Source organism: Nyctereutes procyonoides, unplaced genomic scaffold (assembly GCF_905146905.1).
Source record: "Nyctereutes procyonoides isolate TBG_1078 unplaced genomic scaffold, NYPRO_anot_genome, whole genome shotgun sequence".
NCBI classification, from domain to species: Eukaryota; Metazoa; Chordata; class Mammalia; order Carnivora; family Canidae; genus Nyctereutes; species Nyctereutes procyonoides.
In genome coordinates this window covers 24,733,421-24,750,322 of record NW_026575139.1, presented here as the reverse complement: position 1 = coordinate 24,750,322, position 16,902 = coordinate 24,733,421, and the positions used below count along the sequence as shown (strand labels likewise).

The 16,902-nt window shown below is 37.4% G+C and overlaps 2 protein-coding genes across 6 annotated transcripts in view; one reads left to right on the top strand and one right to left on the bottom strand.

The window, feature by feature from the left end:
* Positions 1-2,027, bottom strand: part of AREL1 (apoptosis resistant E3 ubiquitin protein ligase 1) — a 42,512-nt gene extending 40,485 nt beyond the window's left edge. For all 3 annotated transcript variants that reach the window (XM_055304032.1, XM_055304035.1, XM_055304034.1), the window contains exon 1: positions 1,892-2,027. The gene's annotated coding sequence lies outside the window, so the exon portion shown is untranslated. The remainder of the gene's footprint in view (positions 1-1,891) is intronic.
* Positions 2,028-2,079: 52 nt separating this feature from the next.
* On the top strand, positions 2,080-16,665 carry FCF1 (FCF1 rRNA-processing protein). Of its 3 annotated transcripts, none has more exons than XM_055304564.1 (8): positions 2,080-2,135; positions 2,448-2,515; positions 4,295-4,366; positions 4,962-5,110; positions 9,933-10,005; positions 14,176-14,263; positions 15,429-15,523; positions 16,398-16,665. In XM_055304564.1, the coding sequence occupies exons 1-8, from the start codon at positions 2,133-2,135 to the stop codon at positions 16,444-16,446; spliced, it is 597 nt and encodes a 198-aa protein (XP_055160539.1). In that variant the 5' UTR covers positions 2,080-2,132; the 3' UTR covers positions 16,447-16,665. The 3 variants fall into 3 exon arrangements, with proteins under 3 accessions (XP_055160539.1, XP_055160541.1, XP_055160540.1); XM_055304566.1 differs by lacking the exon at positions 2,080-2,135 and adding an exon at positions 2,142-2,355; XM_055304565.1 differs by lacking the exon at positions 2,080-2,135 and having other exon boundaries at positions 2,142-2,515.
* Positions 16,666-16,902: the final 237 nt, after the last annotated feature.

Here is a 16,902-nt window from a genome sequence, read left to right as displayed (position 1 = left end):
CCAATTTAGCTCCCTCTCAAATATTAACAAGGAAACAAGAAAATGCTCAGAATAGATACTACAAGTTACTTGTTTTTAAAAAAGTTTATTATTGTTCATGGATTCCAAAATTCATGGCACAAATTACCAGGAGAGTGTTTTCTGTCAACAGCTGAATTTACATGTGAATTACTTTTTAATTATATGCAGTTTTTCCTTTGACCCCAACTATATACTGGTCAGTGCCCTTATGTTTAAAATAAACTGGTCATGTTCACTTGAAAAGGTTATTGCCTAATCACCAAGGGGTTCTAATGCATCAAAAAAGTGGTTGCTCTCAGTTCTACCCATGAATGACAGCTTGCAGACGAGCTGTTTTGATGAGATTAGGAACTGTTGACCGCAAATGAGGTAAAAAAGGTACACATGTTATCAGCAGACGGTTCAATAATAAAACTGTTTCAACATCAAAAACTCAAGAGCCTACAAAGTCAGATATGTGAACGACAAACCTATCTAAATACCTATGAGCTGAAAAGAAAAAGAAGAAAGAAATGTGTTTATACAGAAATCAACATGACAAATCATCCTGCAACTGAGCGTTTCAACTGAAAACTTCATAAGGTTCTTAAGATATCAACACATTCAAGTTCCAAAACACAGCAACTATATTAAAATACGAACAGCATAAAATTCAAATGTCACCACATGTTGGAACACATACACTAATAATAGAAAACACTTTAATAGGGTTTATTTGTGGTAGGCACTGTTCAAGGGACTTCACATTTTTATTCATTTAGTCCTGATAACATCCCTATGAGACAGGTACTATTAAGATTATATCTCCACTTTACAGATGAAGGAACTAAGGCACAGATAGATTAATTCACCCAATGTCATACTGCTAGTAAGAGGCAGAGCAGGGGTTTAATTCCATTAGTCAGACTCCAAAGTCCATGTTAACCAATGCACTGTGTTTTATGCAATAGTCAGCTTAAAAAAAAATTAATAACCTTTTTGTATTTCAAACATTAGAATAGTTTTGTGCAATATGAAAAGTACACAGGCTTCGGAATCAAATCAAACCCGAACACACTGCTAGGCAGTATCAAGCCTCGGCTATTCCACATGTAAACGGATGATACGTAAGTTACTGTGAAGGTCAAAGAAGATAATAGAATTAAAGTGCCAGGTACATATACAAGATAGAGGTTCTTAAGTTCACAGACATCTAGAGTGTCCACGGACGGGCTTCAGTCTCTGAGTCTCATCAATTGTATGAAAAATGTTGTATGTAGCCTTTTTTTTTTTTTTTTTTAAAGAATCGTCCCTGGCGGTCCACAAACCTTCAAGGGGTACCTGATCTCCGAAAGGCTAAGAACCACCGAAGTACACAGCGGCTACTCAAAAAAAAAAAAAAAAAATCTCTTTCCCTTCTTATCCTCAAAAACCATTCCTTTTCCATTAAGGGTGATAAATAAACCAAGGCTTTCCAATAAATGTCAATTATGCCCTCGCCATTTTCCTAGTTTGGTAATTAGTAACATATGCAAGCTTATGCCCCAATTGTCTAGAGATGGTCTAAAGTAGGCGATGATTCATCCCTCTCTGCACCGACACAAGTACACGGTATTTACTCGAGAGAATCGTGAGAATCGTGCACCCAGCTGCACGAAGCACCGTGTCAGCTAGGACAACAGAGTAGGCACTACAGCTTCCCAGCTGCACCGTAGAGACCTGACACCCCCAGCGCTGAGGGATGAGGAGAATGTGTTTCCCTAAAGTACTGGAAAACCCAGAATTCCGTCCCCCCGCCCCGACCCCCTGTCCTGCCTCTCCGGAACTCTGATGCAGGCAAGGTCCTCGGGGCACTGCTCCGAGCTAGAGCGGTGGTGGGGAGGAACCTTACCCGAGCAGCGAGGCGAAGTCCCAGAAGTGCTGCCCGGGGCGACGCCGCAGCACCCGGGACGAGACTGGCTCTAGATCCTCCCAGTACAGATCTCGGTTCGGGCTGGGAACCGGCTCCAAGCTCTTCCGTTTCCCAAAGCGGCTTCCGCTTCCGGGCTAGCCTTTGCCGGAAGCAGTATTTGGATGACGCAAAAGTGTCGCGCAGTCGGTGATTCCGGAAGAAACAAGAGTGCGGCGTGAACATGGTGAGAGGAGGGTCGGAGAAAGGGCTTTGTCGGACCACGCTTTGGGAGGAGATGGAGCCAGTCGTCCCTTAGCCAAATTTCCTCCGTATTACCCTAATTGTCATCGTGGTTGTGGTTCTTAAACTGCTCCCAGCGGTGCCTGTTCTACTCTTCCGAGTGGGGAGAGGAGAACCAGGTTGGGGGCACAGAGGATGAAGTGCTGGGCATTTGAGTCATTTGAGTAAGATGAGAAGGGAATGGACAAAAGAAGATAAAAAACTCAAGAAGATACAATGTATCCAGTTCTTTTAACTCTAAAATTTCTGTTTCAAGGGGAAGCAAAAGAAAGCAAGAAAGTATGCGACCATGAAGCGAATGCTTAGTCTCCGAGATCAGAGGCTGTGAGTATCTGGAATCAAGCTGTACGCAAAGATATAAGTTAGGAGGGCATAAGTAGTAAAAGCTTTGTTGTTATTTTGTGTTTACGTGTAAAATTATGTATTGTGTCTTGGATTTATATAGCGTAACATAGTAGGCAAGTGTGTAACAGCCACTTAGATGCTGAGCAATTACACTGGGGAAGGGAATGGGGATTAAACATTCCTGAAGTGTTCGCTCTGTTCCGCCTTTTTTAATATACTTTATCTACCATATCACATTTAAGCCTCCTAACAGTTTCGTAGGTAGGAATATCTTTGTTTTTGCCATTACATTACTTATATTACCCCCCCCAGGGGAAAAAATACCTTTTAAAATTGTTGAAAGGGATCCCTGGGTGGCGCAGCGGTTTGGCGCCTGCCTTTGGCCCAGGGCGCGATCCTGGAGACCCGGGATCGAATCCCACGTCAGGCTCCCGGTGCATGGAGCCTGCTTCTCCCTCTGCCTGTGTCTCTGCCTCTCTCTCTCTGTGACTATCATAAATAAATAAATAAATAAAAATTTAAAAAAATAAAATTGTTGAAAGATGGTGAGGTCAGAGGCCATGTTTGTCTTGTGTCCCAAGCACCTGCCACTTAGTTTTGTTTTTTTTTTTTAAGATTTTATTTATTTATTCATGAGAGACACAAAGAGAAAGAGAGAGAGAGAGAGGTAGAGACACAGGCAGAGGGAGAAGCAGGCTCCATGCGGGGAGCCCGACGTGGGACTCGATCCGGGGACTCCAGGATCACGCTCTGTGCCAAAGGCAGGCGCTAAGCCGCTGAGCCACCCAGGGATCCCCCTCCCTTTTTTTTTTCTAAAGATTTTATTTATTTATTCATGAGAGACACACAGAGAGAGAGACAGCACTTATATAGTTTTGAAGGAAAGAATGGGAAAACACCTAGATGTCTTCATTTTATAAATCTTATAAAAATCCAAACCTCTGCGAGAGAGTGGAACGATATTCCCGATTGTAAGCTTCCCTGCTTTGGTGAAGAATAGACAAAGTTAGGAAATAAGGACTGGTCCCAGGGCACCTGCCTGGCTTCATCAGTAGAGCACTGTTGATCTCTGAGTGGTGAGTCCAAGCCCCAGGTTGAGCCTAGTAGAGTTTACTTTAGAAAGAAAGGAAGGAAGGAAAGAGAAAAGAAAAAAAAAACTAGCTTTTCTTTTCTTTATTAGCCTTAGAACAAAGGAACAGCCTTCAGAGTTATCAAATTGTATTCTCAGCCTTTAGTATGTATTATGTAATTTTTAGGGAAGTTGCTTCATTGATAATATTTTATTTTCAGTTAAGGGTTAAATTTTGTGTGTATAGTTTTACATTTTAGTCTCTTATGAGTCATATGGAGGAATCTTTTTCCTCCCCACTGTTGGAGCGTTTGAGTCTTTAGAAGATAAATGTCAACCTGTTTTTCCATTGCATTGAAGTGGATTTTGATCCTTGATATGAAGAGCTTCTGATAGAAAAATGATAATATAACTAACTAATATAATTAACAATTTGTATGGATTATTGGCTATTTTTAAATTTCATTATGTTTAACTGATTATGTTATTTTCAGCCTACTTCCCACACAGTTATTTGTGCTTAAAAAGGGTGTATTGATATGAACATGAAGAAATCACAAAGTAGTTTCCTCTGTAAGAAAAAAAAGAAGAAAGAAACTTTAAATGTTGATTAAGATTATAACTGCTATGATTTTTTTCTTCTCTCTTTCATTTTTTTCTTGCATTTAATTTACTTTCTTTTTTCCTAGTAAAGAAAAGGATAGATTAAAACCTAAAAAGAAAGAAAAGAAAGATCCCAGTGCACTCAAGGAAAGAGAAGTGTGAGTAATCAAAAATTTCGAGTTTTCCTTTGAAACTGGAGGAGACATTTTAGAACCATAGAATTTTTAGAAATCCAGGCTTTCCCTGAGCTGATTTGCTCAGTCATTTGTAAGTCTGGCACAACTATGCAAATGAGAGTGATACTAGTGAAAACGTATCCATTCCAGTGGTTTGAAGGTTTTTGGATTTCATGGAGCAGTAAAATTTCCCCTAAGATCTTGGGAATTAGATCTAGAATTATTAATTTTTTTTCTTTCAAAAGATCTTTCAAAAGAGGCAATTGTTATTGTTTAACACACCAGCATTTGAGGAAGAATGTATCACCAAAAATAGTAAGCAAAAAATTTCAGGGTCATTTCTTTTAAATAAGTACACTTAACTTTTTGAAGCTTCAGTGTATGTTCCTTATTATCTCATTTTCCCCTAGATTGGTAATGGATATATCATAACAGGATTTTTTCAAGATTATTTCCAATGAATAAGGAAAAAGGAGCTTAATCTATAGCAAACAGTTTGAAGTAGAGACTTCATTTACAATGTTGATATCAAAGTATCAGTGTAGACATTACTTTGTTTTGTGTCTTCTTCCTTCAGCCCCCAACATCCTTCCTGCTTATTCTTCCAATATAACACACAGCTGGGCCCACCTTACCACATCCTGGTTGATACCAACTTTATCAACTTTTCCATTAAAGCCAAACTTGACTTAGTACAGTCAATGATGGACTGTCTGTATGCCAAGTGTGAGTATCATACTTTTGCATTTCTCTTGACATTTGTACAGAATAATTATAGTTATCCAAATACATGAAAAGAGGGGAGTGGGGTCCTAGTTTTTGGATTTCTGGTCCTTTAATTTGCTCACAGTAGCCATGACGATTTTCAGTGAATTGAAATGTAATGCAGACTTGACTGGGAATAATTAAACTTCACAATTCGGAAAACATTTAGCCTACGTTGACTATTGTTGTGGACATCAATTTTGGAAATAGGATGGGAATTTTTTGTTTTAGAATTTTGGATTTTAAAATTCTGGGTAATAAAAATGTATTACATTTTTAAGAATATATATTCTTTTACATTAAGGAGGAAACATTCTCCATTCCACTCTATTGTGGAAAAGCTAAATAAGATATTTTGCCATTTATGATGACAGAACTAGAAGTAATGCTTTTTAACATTTCCTAAATTTATTCAGTTTGGTATTTATTTGTACCACAAAGGACCAGAAGTAGTTTACACATAGGTATGCAGTTTACCATTAGTAGTTTTCCCTTGTATTTGGGTTCCCTCCTTTAGTGATCTTCCTTCACTACCATGAGTAAGAAAGAAAATCTAGGCCATGTATAAGAGAATCACTTCCTAATAATGAGATCTGTTGCATTTTGTGATGGCTTTACATTTGTTTATTTTCCAGTCATCTAAAGGTACAAATGAAAATTAAACTTCACTTTGCCATAAAGAATACATAAAAGGAAAAAATTTATGCCTCCTTTAATTTTGAAAGGATGCTGTATAATGAACATTTATAGAGTGATGGTAACATAAATGTTGCTTTGATTTATTAAAATGGGGAAGATGGGGGAGGGAATGTGATGAGTAAGAGAGCTAAATTATATTAATATGTGAAGGTAACCACCAAATGAGAAAAATAGCTAATAAAGGAAAATAGTGCTCTTTAAGAATCAGAATTGGTGGGGTGGGCTAGGATCAAGGAACAGTAAATTTTTCATACAGACTTTTCCTTATCTTTTTAAGCTATGTACATGTAATACTTTAATTTTTTTTAAGCTTGTAGAATAATAAAGAGTAACCTGAAATTGGGACACTACCTGCCTGTGAGAGTGGACTAGGGTGGTCTTGGATGGGGGAGGACACTTAACTTGGTAGACTCTTTGTATTCCCGTGGTGTTTTTTATAACCATAAATAAAGTGTGCTAGCTGCTTATCTAGGAATGCTGTGACCTACTTATAAATGAAATGGATGGAGGGTTCAGGCATGGCCCTTTGAAGGTGAATTATTTCCTTGACTGTATAGTTCCATCACTGTTATCTAAATGGTGACTATTCAGGATAGCTTTCGTCCTAGAGGATTGCTTTCTCTAGATATGGATACCTAGGAGTACAGTTATAATATATACAGCTAAATGCTCTCACTGTGCCTTTTTTAAAAACTTATTGGGGGCATCTCAGTGGCTCAGTTGGTTAAGCGTTGGACTCTTGATTTCGGCTCAGGTCATGATCTCAGAGTTGTGAGATCTAGCCCCATGTTGGGCTCCATGCTGGGCATGGAGCCTGCTTAAGTCTCTCTCTTTCTCCCTCCCACTCTGCCCCTTCCTGTCTCTAAATAATAATAATTAATAATAACTAATAATCATAAACATAAAAACAAGCTTGTTAAGGAAAATACCACTTTCTACAGTTTTCTGTGTAATAATACTTCAAAGGAAAGGATGAAGAAACATTCAAAATTCGGTTACCTAGGAGGTTCCATAACTTTTTTAAGCTTTAGCTATTTAATTTTTCCTCACTTGCCTTTATATGAAGGAAGACCTTTAAAGATGCCCTTTTGACTTTTCTTAGCTCCTGGTCCCATTTCTGCCTGATATTCCAACAAGTAAGGGCAGTTAGCTTTCCATGAGCTTTCTTTTCTGCCCATGAGTCCTTTTCTCTGTTACCTTTCCTTTCTTGATAGTCCTCTTCCTTGGCCTACTTTCCTACTCTAGATGCAAGCCCTCCTTAATGCCCATCACCTGATTACCTCATCCCCCCACCCACCTCTCCTCCAGTAACCCTCAGTTTGTTTCCCATAATTAAGAGTCTCCTGGGACGCCTGGGAGCATTATTGGGGGCATCTCAGTGGCTCAGTGGTTGAGCGTCTGCCTTTGGCTCAGGGCATGATCCCGCAATCAGGGGATTGAGTCCCGCATCAGGCTCCCTGCGTGGAGCCTGCTTCTCCCTCTGCCTGGGTCTCTGCTTCATTCTCCCTGTGTTTGTCATGAATCAATAAATAAAATCCTTAAAAATAAAATAAAATAAAGGAGTCTCCCATGGTTTGTCTTCTTCTCTGATGACTTACCATTCAGTTTCTCTCCCTTCCCTTATGATCCTCTGTGTTGTTCTTATATTCCACATATGAGTGAAGCTATATGATAATTGTCTTTCTCTAGTTGACTTATTTCGCTCAGCATAGCATAAAAACATTAAAGCTCCCTGTAATACCTTTGCTCAGAGAGGAACAGCTTTATTTTTATTATTTATTTATTTATTTTTTCTAGTAGGTTCTACACCCAGTGTGAAGCCCAATGTGGGGCTTGAACTCACAGCCCTGAGATCAAACCTAAGCTGAAATCTAAGGTCGAATGCTTAACTGACTGAGCCACCCAGGTATCCCCTTTAAGACTTCAGATACAAACTGCAAAGTATAGGTTATTTTTGTTTATTTTATTAATGAAAATGGATCATAGATAATTTACTATTTATCTTTGTGCCTTTTTTAACAGCTTTGAGATATAATTCACATAGCATTTAAAGTAGATGATTCAATGACTTTTAACATATTCAAGGTCAATTTTAGAATATTTTATTACCCAAAAAGAAACTCGGAACCCCTTAGCCATCATCACCAACCTTTCCCATCCTCCTCCCCTAGACAACCACTAATTTGCAGTCTATTTCTATAGATTTGTCTATTTTGGTATTTTTTTTTTTTTTAAATTTATTTATTTATGATAGTCACAGAGAGAGAGAGAGAGAGAGGCAGAGACACAGGCAGAGGGAGAAGCAAGCTCCATGCACCGGGAGCCCGATATGGGATTCGATCCCGGGTCTCCAGGATCACGCCCTGGGCCAAAGGCAGGCGCCAAACCGCTGCGCCACCCAGGGATCCCTATTTTGGTATTTCATTAAATGAGACTGTATAATATTTTATTCTCTTCCATTTAGCATGTTTTCAAGGCTCGTCTGTGTTAAAACATGTATCAGTATATCTTTCTTTTCATTACCAAATAACATTCCATTGTATGGCTGGGATCACATCTCACTCATCCATTTTTTTCTTATTTTTTACAGTTACATTTTGTACATTACATTTACATAAAAGTTTAAAACTTTATTTTAAAGGTTTTTTATTTATTTGAGGGACAGGGAGAACAAGAGAGCACAAGCAGGGGGAGCATCAGATAGAGGGAGAGGAAGAAACAGGCTTCCCCCTGAGCAGGGAGCCTGATGCGAGGCTTGATCCCAGGACCCTGGGATCGTGATGTGAGCCGAAGGCAGACGCTTAACCGACTGAGCCACCCAGGGGCCCCTTGCACAAATATGTCTTTTTTATATATATATAAATATGTCTTAAACATTTTTCTGTGTCAATATGTATAGTGGACCTCATTTTTTTTAAGTTTACATAGTATTTATATAATTTTTAAAAGTGAATATCCTATTAGATATTTGGATTACTTGCAGTTTTTGCTATTATAAATAATTCTATAGTGAATATCTATGTGAATGTCTCTCTTAGGGTGGAATAATTCTTTAGAATACATTTCTAGAAGCTGTATTATAATATAAAAGGATATGTAAAAATAAAAATAAAAGGATATGTATATTTTATTTTAACAGGTATTGCAAAATTGCCCTAAAATAGTAATATGCATTTGTACACCTACTAACTTAGTGTGAGAATACCTATTTCCTCAGTATTGGGTATTTTCCTTGCTTAATCTTTGCCTCTTGAATAGGTAGAAAGTAAAATCTTGTTTCAATTTGTATCTCTTTAATTAGGCTTAGATTGAGCACCCTTATGCTCATTGACTGTTATATGTCTTCTCTATGACCTGAAGTGTATGAACTGAAATATACCATTGGTGGTTAAGAATCTAGTCTGTAACTGCCAATCTCCATTCAAGTCTTGGCTTCACCATTTACTTCTACTTGCTTCTTTGTGCCTTAGGTTCCTGATCTATAAAATGGGGGTGCTAATAATAACAATGCTACCTGGTAGGAATTATTCTGAAATTAAGTGAGATAATCCTCATAAAGTGCTTGGCCCAGTGTCTGGCAGATAACATTTAATTTAAACTCATTACAAACAAGCTCTTTGTAGTATGTTAAGAAAATTAGACCTCTGATGAATGTGTAGAAATATTTTTCCTAGTTTATTTTTATTTTAATATGACTTTGGTAGCTGTCAAACAGAAGTTTTCTATTTTATGTGATGAAATTTACATTTCCTAATTAATTGCATGGATTCTTTTGGTTCACACTTAAAATTTTTTCTACCTAGAATTTATTTTAAGAATGACAGAGATCCAGCTTAAATTTTCCCTCAGATACATTCATGACATTTTATGAATCTGTGGGTTTGAGATAGTTCAGTTCGCTAGTTTCCTTATCAATAGGCATTTTATTCACCTCTCGTTCTGTTGTTCATTTCAGCATGCTTATTCTGCTGTCATTCTGGAAGCCTCGTGGGTCTCTTAAACTCTCAATGGGATATAATTCAGAGAGAGTAAAACCAGTTCCTTCACAAATTCTATCATTAATATGTATTTTTTTTCCTGGCAGGTATCCCTTGTATAACTGACTGTGTAATGGCTGAAATTGAGAAACTGGGGCAAAAGTATCGAGTGGCTCTAAGGTAGGAAGGAGCTGGTCTAGATTGGTATACTGAAGATTTCTTTTGACCTTCCTTCATCTATTCAGTGTCCAAGGATTTCTTGGATAATTAGTTTAAATAAAAACTACACAAAACTAGTAACAATTTATGATCAAGAAAGCAAACATTTGGAGGTTAGAGAATCTTAAGCTGAAGTGGTTTTTTGTTTTGTTTTTTTTTTTTTTTTTGGATTTTACTTATTTGAGAGAGAGAGAAAAAAAAAAATGAGCCAAGGAGGGGACAGAGGGAGAAGGAGGCTACGCATTGTGCAGAAAGCCTGCCATGGGTCTCTGTCCCAGGCGCCTAAGATCATGACGTGAACCAAAGTCAGACGTGTAACTCAACCACCCAGGCACCCCTAAGCTGAAATTTTTTGAATGAAGTTAGTCATATTGGTCTTGTAGGAATTCTTTTAAGTTCCTCTGGATTTTCAATTAGAAAGGTGTCTTTTTATTAGTTATTTAGATACCTCTCTTAGAATCTCACACGTAAAGGATTCACATTCTAAGTTTTGAGCTTACTCTAGAAAGTACACTTGAGTTAAAAGTAGTGGTTCCTGAAGTATGGTCCATGGACCCCTCTGAGTCCCAGACACCTTTGCAGGAAGTCCACAAAACTATTTTCATAATAATATCAAGACGTTGTCGTTGTCACTGTGCTGACATTTATCCTGATGGCAGAAAGGCAGTGGACCCAAATAATACTAGTAGACTGTATTCTTCACTGACATTCACTGGCAGTTAAAAAAACAAGAGCCACCACCCAGGGGTGCCTGGCTGGCTCAGTCAGGAAAGCATGCAACTTTTGATCTTGGGATTATAAATTTGAGCCCTAAATTGGATGTAGAGATTACTTTAAAAAAAAAAAATCTTTAAAAAAAAAACAACAACCTAGAGTCACTTAAGAATATCCTTGATGAAGCAGTAACACTTGTTGACTTTGTTAAATATAGACCCTAGAGTACACATCGGTATTCTTGTGATGAAGTGGGTAAAGTATACCTAAAGCACTTCTGCTGCTACCCAAGAGTGAAACCTACCTCAATGAAAAGCATGTGTGTGCTTGTTTGGATTATGAGCCAAACCAGCTACTTTTGCATGGAATGTCATTTTTATGTGAAAAATAACTGACAAACACTGATTTTTCAGACTTTAGCATTTAGCAGATAGTTTCTCAAAAATTAATGCAGTGAATCTGTTACTTAAAGGAAAACAACTGTATTAGTTACCAATGATAAAATTCAAACTTCCAAGTGAAAAATTAGAGTTTTGAAAAGTCATGAATTTATCACATTCCCAATACTAAAGACCTTTCTGTTGAGACCAGTGAAGATACTGAGTATGATTTTTTTTGTTACTGTATAAAGAAATTTGGAAGATTTGTGTAATTCAGCGAATTGGTATTTTCCAAATGATCATTGAATACTATTACAAAATCATGCGTGGGTAAAAGATTCATTCGAGGTCCAAGATGTACCAGTGAATTTGTGGTGTGTGTGTGTGTGTGTGTGTGTGTGTGTGTCACCTTTTAGAGGTGTAAATTACATACTGTAAAATTCACCAGGGAAACTGAGTGGGGAAAAATTAGAGAGGAAGACAAACCATGAGAAACTTCTAACTCTGGGAAACAAACAAAGGGTTGCGGGGAGGGGGAGGACTGGGGGGGTGGGAAAGGAATAGGGTAACTGGGTGACAGGCATGAGGGAAGGCACATGATGAGATGAGCACTGGGCGTTATATGTTGGCAAATTGAATTTAAATAAAATATTTTTTTAAATAATGAAAATAAAAAATTCACTGAATTTGTATAATTTGATGGGTTTGGCAAATGTGTACAGTTATGGAATCAGCATCATAGTCATGAAATAGAACATTTCTGTCATCCCAGAAGTGTGATTCCATTTATATGAAATTCCAGAAAAGTCAGAGCTATACTAATAGAATATAGTGGTTAACTGGAGCTGAGGATGAGAAAAGTGGATTAACTGCAAAGGGATACAGGGAACTTTTTTGTAGTGATGGAAGTATTCTATAGCTCAATTGTGGAGATAGTGATATGGATATATAAATTTGTCAAAACTCATCAAATTTTACATGTATAACCAGTGAATTTTATTGTATTTAATTTATACCTAATAAAGCTAACTTATTTTAAAGGCAAAGAAAAATGGGAACCCAATGTATAAGAGCATTGTTCAGCTGAATGGAAAAGTGATAAACTATCAAAATATTGATTATTACTGTGGAAAGAAAATTAAATTCTTATTTTACCTATTTCACAAAAATCAGTTCAAGGTAGATTAAGTATCTAGGCTTTTGTGGAAAATATAGAGAATATCTTAGTGATTTTGGAGTGGGCAGAGCTTTCTGAAGAAGTCCAAACCATAATAGAAAACTAATCAATCTGACTATATTGAATACAACTGTGGTACAAAAGATAGCATAAAGAAAGCAACACAAGAAGCCACAGATAGTGAGAAGATATTAGTAATGCATATAATCAACAAACGGCTTATTTTCAAAATATATAAAGAAGTACAAATCCATAAGAAAAAGACAAAACCCTTAAATTCACAAGGAGATAATCATTTCATACCTAGCAGACTGGCAAGAATTGAAGTCTATTTAACAATGCCACAAGTAGTTGAACGGGGGACCAATGGAATTCTCATACTCAACAGATAAGAATGTGAGGTGGACAGTCACTTCTGAGAGCAACTTGGCAATATCACAGCAGAAAGTTCTGTCTTCCCAGCCCTGTTTCACTGTCCTCTGCACGAACACTCTTCTTCCCTCCAGAAACATGTGTTTGGTCTTCCCTCACACCCTTGAGCCATTTTATAGATGTTTGGTGCCCTGTTTGGAACATGCCTGCCTTCACTTTTTTTGGGAATACTGTTTTGTATTCATTTTATTTAACCTCCATATAATTTTGTTTTTTAAGTATACATACTAAATCCACAGTGACTTAGCTCTGAACTATTACAATATGGAGTATTTTTCTTGCACTTGGTACCTATGTGATGCCTTGTATTTTTATTCAGTTTGTAATTCATCATCGTTATGTAATAGGAAGAACATGGCTCTGGAAATCACAGATTTGGGACTTTTTTCAAATTTGTAGGAAAATAACACATTTATTAATGGCAAACAATATAAATATATATATAATATATATATATATATATATACAACAAAAAGTAAAAGTCCTGCTTATTCAACTTTGTCCATTCTTCTACCCTAATGGTGATAACTGAGAAGGGTTAGTGTATAGTTTGTATATGTTTTTCCAGGCCTTTTTTTCTAAGCAAATGGAAATGTAGAGAAAGAAAATGAAAGAGATTTATGTTTTCTTATTTGAATCATATATGTATATTGTTCAATGACTTTTTTATTCAACAGTTTGAATTTTTTTCTTTAAGATTTCATTCATTTATTCATGAGAGACAGAGAGAGAGAGGCAGAGACATAGGCAGAGAGAGAAGCAGGCTCCACACAGGGAGCCTGTATGGGACTCAATCCTGGGACTCCAGGACCACACCCTGGGCCGAAGGCAGGCACTAAACCGCTGAGCCATCCAGGGATCCCAACTGTGAATTTTTTGAGTTTGTTTATTCAGCAAGCCTTCCATGTTGGTAGACAGCTGTACTTATTTTTTAAAAAACAAGATGGGACACCAAAATATATTTAACTTTTACCTTGATGATGGGTGTTCAGATTATCTCCAGTTTTTCACTATTATAATACTGGCCAGCCTCATGCATGTGTTGCACATTTGTGTAAGACAGCTTCCCAAAGCAAAGTGGTTGGGTTAAAATTGATTTTGAATCCTAGCTTTTCCCAGCTGTATACTTTGAACAAGTACAATTAATTAATCTCTCTGAATCTGCTTTCTCATTTGTAAATTGGAAACATAGTAATTCAGAATTCTGTAAAGATTATATGACCTAAGGCACACCAGCTGTCGGTCAGTAAGCTTTCGTTCTCTTCTCTGTTAGGTGTCTTTCCAATTAGAAGATAAGGTGCAGAAGGAGAGGGGTGGGTGCCTTAAAATCTCCACATAGGTCAAGTCATTCTTATTTCACAGATCAAGAGTCAGAAAGTTATCCCATTGCCTGAATGTTGTCATTAATCCAGTTTTGTAACCCTTTAGGATTGCCAAGGATCCGAGATTTGAACGATTGCCATGCACACACAAAGGAACCTATGCAGATGACTGCTTAGTACAGAGAGTAACTCAGGTATCATCAGTTTATAAATGTTTACTCTGTGCTTCACAGGAAGCATAGATGCCTCTTGTACTTGAGGAAGTGGATTGGAAATGTATACTGTAACTTTAATGGGAAAATCATAGGCTTGGGGAGGAGACATGGGTTTCAAATCTCAGCACCTGCATTTACTGGGTATGTGATGTGGGGCACTTACTGATCCTTATTCCACAAATCATTTATATAAAATGCTGTGAGTGTACATATAATATCGGTTTCACCTCCCTGTGAATTAGAAATCATCTATTTCCATATTCCTCATGGAGGAATTTTGTTCCTCTCCACCATGCCTAAGCAAAAGTGTTTCTCAGTTACATCTGAGTCTCCCAGGATGCTATCTTAGTACCCTGGAATAACTAGGTTTTTGATTCTTCTGTTCTGGCCTCCTTGTCAAGCACCACAAGAACTTCTGCTCTTGATTACCCTTATTATAGCCTCTCCCTGCTAAGGATAATCATCTTCATTTGATGACCACGCTCCCATCTCTTAAGCCATTCCATTCCATGGGTAGAGATAACATTTGCCTTACTTTCCCACAGCACAGCTGACACCAGGTTATGAATCTTTTCAAAACTTAATGGGAGATTGGGGTATGACAAGTAAAACATGAAACGACTGGCAACTAAATGCTACTGCCTTCAGAGCTGCTAGACTCAGACTTGTCCTGGAGATCCATTCTGGCTTCATTGCCAAGGAAGTAGCCTACCTCTGCCACTAGAAGGTCTCAGGGTAGGCCCAAGCCCAGAGATTCCTGGAAAGGTAAAAGCTGTACCCTCTGATCTAAGGCATTTACTCTGCCTTTGCATAGTCTTTTGGGGGTGTTTCCCAAAACCAAGAAATCATCTGCTCTAAATGTGAAAGTCCCTTCCACTTATGAGACAAAAAACAATTTGCAGCTCTTAAATAGTTTTTCTATCTTCTCCCCCTCAAGATTCTTAGAACTACATTCCCTGAGGCAACTTGTTTGTGTTTTATAAATATGAGCTCCTAGATCATAGTAGGTATTCAATAAATTATTATAACCTTTCCTTTGCTATTTACTGTGAAAATGAATAATTCTCCGGATTAGCCAGTGTACTATTATTCAGTATCACTAAGTAGACTTAAAGTATGAACACTCAATGGGTATCTTTTACAGCACAAGTGTTACATTGTGGCCACAGTTGACCGGGACCTTAAACGAAGGATCCGGAAGATCCCTGGAGTTCCCATCATGTACATTTCTAACCATAGGTGAGAACTGTCTCTTGGGGAAGTAATTAAAAGTATATAGCTGATGTCAATTAAAAATGAGGTCAGGTTATGGGAAAATTTGAAAGCGATTGTTGTATCAAATGCCCGCATAGTTGTATTTGAAGAAATGAGAGGAACAAGAACAAGGACAAAAGATAAAGCTAGGACTTGGAAATGAGGCAGACACTCCCACTGTTGCAGTAAGATCACTAGAAGAAACAGATGTGTAGCTTTTTTTTTTTTTTTTTAAGATTTTAAAAATTTATTCATGGGAGACATAGAGAGGCAGGCCCCCTGTTGCTGCCTGATGCAGACTCCATTCCAGGAACTTAGGATCACGACCTGAGCTAAAGGCTGACGTTCAACCACTTGAGCCACTCAGGTGTCTCAAAATGTGTAGCTTTAAATACAAAGCAGTAATTTAAGTTAAGCTAATCTTTTGGCCAGAAATATCTTTTTTTTTCAAAGCTTAGTATATGTGATCAGCACCTCATCTGGGAAACTAAAAGCTTATTAAAAAAAAAGCTGGTCTTTACCCTGTTTGGATGTTCTCATACCAGTGCTCAGACTCCCCACTTTTCAACCTGGGAAGAATACAATATAGTGGGAAGAATATGGGCTGGGAGAAATTGGGCTTATCTGGACTCAGTGCCTGGCTCCCTCACTTGTTAACTCTCTGGCTTTGAAAAATAAAGATACTATATTAAAAGCATTTTGCTATAAATCATTTGTTATGATATCCCTTTAAAATTTTCCCACTGACAAAAAGGATTCATAATGGGGAGGTGAAAGTGTTGCGGGCAGTAAAGGATGGGTTTTTAGGTGGTTTCTGGACCCATCTTTCTTACCAGTGTTAATTTTTTGTTCTGATCAGGTACAACATTGAGCGGATGCCAGATGATTATGGAGCCCCTCGGTTCTAATTCTTAAAAGATAGTTTTTCTGTCTTCTTATACCAACTTTTTCTGTTGCCAGTTCATATTAGCAATATGCTATAGTATGAATTATTCTTCTTACCCATTTGCTCTGTTACGAGCTGAGTATGGTTAAATATATTCATTTTTTGATGTTTTGAAATCAGTATTTTGTATCATTTTAAGTATTGTTGCATCTTTCTATAAATCAGATGATTGCTTGTATAATTTGATGGTTGTTGTTTTATATTCATTTACTCAACAAACATTTATTAAAGTTATATTACGTACTTAGTAAGGTATGGTCCTGCTCGCAAGACATTCATATTATAATAGGGGAAAAGAGAAACATGTATATGAATAAATATGGTAATGTAGTGATGGCAGATTAAAACTATATAGGCAATAGACCTGTGTATGAGGAAAGAAGGATTTCTTTCTCCTTGGTGGGAATGGGGAGGGAAA